We start from the raw sequence: 3917 nt of genomic DNA, 5'->3' as shown, positions 1-3917 counted from the left end.
GTCATTTGGGCTCTCATATCCCAGAGTGAGACATGGCATGCGTCAGGTAACACTGTGTATTTCACAGAAATAGCTAAAACAAATGTAACAGCACTTTTCTTGACTGTACTTGTACTTACTCTTAGCTAATATTATTCAGCAATTGTATTCCTGAGCAACAGTTCATCAGCACAAGTTTATAAAGTTTGGTTTGGATTCCATTTGATACAATGGATATTCTTGGTGTGACATACTGTCTGCTTGATTTTGCTCATGTGTGTCAGCCGTTGCTGACTCAGATGAACCGAGTCCTTGCCCGCCGTGATGCCCAGCCACAGCAGTAACCTCCAGGCGACAGTTGCAAGTTCTCGCGCCCGGGCGGGGTGCGACCCGCCGACCTCTCCGATGAGAGGCCGACACGTTACCACTGTACTAGCCCAGAGGCTAGTACAGTGGTAACGAGTGGACAGTGTTGGCAGTGTTGTGAGATATTATCACATCTAAACCAATATTCTAGACAATCAAAACTTGTTAGAGGAATAGGGATATGATGTGCAAAGAGTGCGGTAAGACTGCCAATGAGCAGTGAATCTGTACCATAGCAAATATATACAAGTTATTGTACTGTACATTCTTGCTGAGCTCTATCTTGCCGAGCATACCAAGATAAAGCCAACATTCACCAACCCAAAAGGCACATTTTTCTTCTACATAGTCACTGTGTATCTTTTAAAATAACCCATAATCATAGCAACACTGTCAAGGAATAAAGTCTCCTCATGGTCTGAAATTTACATGGGCAAAGTATTGTAAACAATTATATAATTAACTGATAAAAAAAAAGAGTAGAAGTACACTGATTTGTGAGCTACCTCTTTGCTGGTAGGTCCAGCTTTTTGTTTACTTTGGTGTACTCACATAGCTTATTGCTCCATAGTTTGCCCTCTTGTATCTATATGCCAGTGTTTAGTATTCATCATTTTCTACACCCTGCCATGGAGGAAATGTTAGAGAGAGAGAGAGAGAGAGAGAGAGAGAGAGAGAGAGAGAGAGAGAGAGAGAGAGAGAGAGAGAGAGAGAGAGAGAGAGAGAGAGAGAGAGAGAGAGAATTCAACAGTTGCATAAAAGCTTGAGTTGATAAGGCTGCTGGAAATTGGTGCATCTGCAAAGCAGGTGTATGTGGAATATGCTGTAAAAAAATATATATACATTTCCAGATATATATGTATTTTATATTGTAAGACTGTTTTCATATGTGGTCTTACTGAGATATATAAAACGAAGTGACTAGTAACAGTAACATACAAAGGGCAATGTCTGTTGAATAGTTTTACAGGAGTTCCAGTCACACATGTACTGTGTGGAATTCTCTATCTAAGCACAGCAGGGTAGAGTGCGCAATTGATATGCAGGGGCACCAAATGCTGAGTCTGTCAGACACTCTTTCTGGTTAATGTTACCGAGGGCAATGCACAGAGGAAGAGGGAAATGGACACTGCCATCTTATAGAGAGAGAGAAAAAAAAGAAACATATATATATATATATATATATATATATATATATATATTATAATATATATATATATATATAATATATATATATATATATATATAATATATATATATATATATTTTTTTTTTTATATATATATTTATATATATATATATAATATATATATAATATATATATTTTATATCTTATATATATATATTATCTATTTTTATATATATATATATTCATTATATATAATATATCATATATTTATATATTCTATATATATATATATTAATTATATATATTATATTATTATATATATATATTATTATATATTATATCTATATATCTATATATATTAATTATATACTTATATAATATATATTATTATATCATATACTCTATATATATATATATATTACTTAATATAATATATATATATTATATATATTACTCTATATATCATAAATATATCATATATATAAATCTTATATATATATATTATATATATATATATATATATAATATATATTATATATATATATATATCTCAGGTACAGCTGCAGCAGCCTTACCCCAAAATGACAAAAATATCTGCTGCATATCACAGCTCAGAGACCAAGTCCACAACACCACCCTCACACAACCAGAGTTCTTAATGTAAAGTTTTCTATAAGTTGGCATGAAGTGCTAATAAATGGGGGGTGCAGTCTAGGGAATGAATGGAAGATAGGAAAGGTTAGGTTTGGATTCTTGGTTCACATGATAGCCTGGTTTTGGGACTTTGGAGGGTGACAAATGCCTTTTCTCCTGCCATGACTACGTGCAGGATTCTTTGTTTTCCTGGGAGGAGCTGCAACCCCACTGTCAGAATTCCCAGAAAAATAGTCAATAGACATTGCATTATGATACCTTAAAACATAGCCACAGCCTATATGAAAAGACATGATTATATTTTGATCTTTTGATTTCCAGGATTATTAAGAAATTTAAAGCTTAATTAAATAAATATACAATTTACAGAAACCACAAGATGATGTTATAAGCAAAATTCCATCATATTCCAATGAAATCAGCTTACAAGTCATGATCCTTGTCAGAGAAAATACAGCTGGGGAAAGACCTTCTCGAGTCTGTGCTTACAGGGAAATGCAAGTGATGAAATACTGTCTTTCCCATTTATAGGCATACCTAGAAAAATAAAGGTACAGGTAAAGTTTCAACTAGCTGCCTTTAAAACGGAAAATAATATATGCAAATGACAGAGCAAATAAATCTAAGAAACTTATCTTCTACGTACTTCCCTCGCAACTCAAAAATAACAAAGTTATTGGACATGCAAGTGTCGCAGAACCACCAAAAAGTCGGAGGCTGGTTGCAACTTGAAATCTACCAAAATAAAAGTAAGTTCAATAAGCGTTTCGGAATCCAGACTCGTACAAGTGAACAGCCCTGCCAATATATATAGGCCTAGACTATAAATAAACTATAAACAGAAAGTACACATGATAAGTGATCCATATGCACTAAAAATGGTAATATATGTGACGCCAATTTCCCGAGTAAGAAATACCAGTAAAATAAGAAGAGCTAAAGGGGACAACACAACAATAAAAATAAACACCTAAAACGTAAACAAAGCCATCACTGGACACGCCAGCACACATTATTTACCAGACAAATCTCCTCCTTTCTCCAAATATATCAACCCATCAGGGGCCAAACATGCAATTATCTCACCTTCGAAAGCTGCCATGGCTGGAGGGCTTCGGAAATGGACTTCAAAGTAGAAATAAATAGGCGTTTTTTTCTCCCTTCGCCGTGATCGCTCGCCCGGCTGTCAGAAGAAGCGGTTTTCAGTCCGAACGGGATCCGGTGTTTATGTGTATTATTATTTTTTTAAATATATTTTTTTATGTATCTTTTCTTCTTGGTGGGGTTCATTGGCTTTATTATATTTATTTTCATGATCTGTTTGATAAGTGTTTATCCATTCCTTATATATTTATTCTAATGATAAATTTATTTCAGTGGTATGAGGCCCCCTAAATATGTGTGTGCGTGTGTGTGTGCGTGTGCGTGCGAGTGCGTGTGCGTGTGTGTGCGTCTTCCTCATCGCATATGCATATATTTTTTTCTCACCAAAAATAATAAATAGTTTAGAGAGATCCTTTCCCTTGAACCTGAATTACGAACACCAGAAAAGAGGAGAGACAGCGACAAGCTCGAGACGACACAGAAATAATGACAGAAGTTTTTGCAATAAAGCAAGGAATTATCTATATCTACACCAAAACCCAAAATTATATACATTATATATCATATTATTTATTATATTGGAAAGACAAGCATTAATATGCACACAAACAAACAAAAAAACAAATACTATTACAGTGGATACCATCACCTAAGAGGAAACAAGATACATAAGGATACAAAAAAG

At 34.2% G+C, this 3917-nt stretch overlaps 1 protein-coding gene across 1 annotated transcript in view; it reads right to left on the bottom strand.

The window, feature by feature from the left end:
- Nucleotides 1–3366, bottom strand: part of LOC119583612 (ATP-dependent RNA helicase Ddx1-like) — a gene marked incomplete in the record, with an annotated part of 25906 nt that extends 22540 nt beyond the window's left edge. The window contains 1 exon segment of the mRNA XM_037932191.1: nucleotides 3215–3366. Within this exon segment, the coding sequence (XP_037788119.1) occupies nucleotides 3215–3230 (16 nt within the window).
- Nucleotides 3367–3917: the final 551 nt, after the last annotated feature.

This window comes from Penaeus monodon, chromosome 17, assembly GCF_015228065.2.
Source record: "Penaeus monodon isolate SGIC_2016 chromosome 17, NSTDA_Pmon_1, whole genome shotgun sequence".
Classification (NCBI taxonomy): Eukaryota; Metazoa; Arthropoda; class Malacostraca; order Decapoda; family Penaeidae; genus Penaeus; species Penaeus monodon.
Note: the sequence above shows the minus strand (reverse complement) of the source record. Positions and strands in the feature narration are given on the sequence as shown.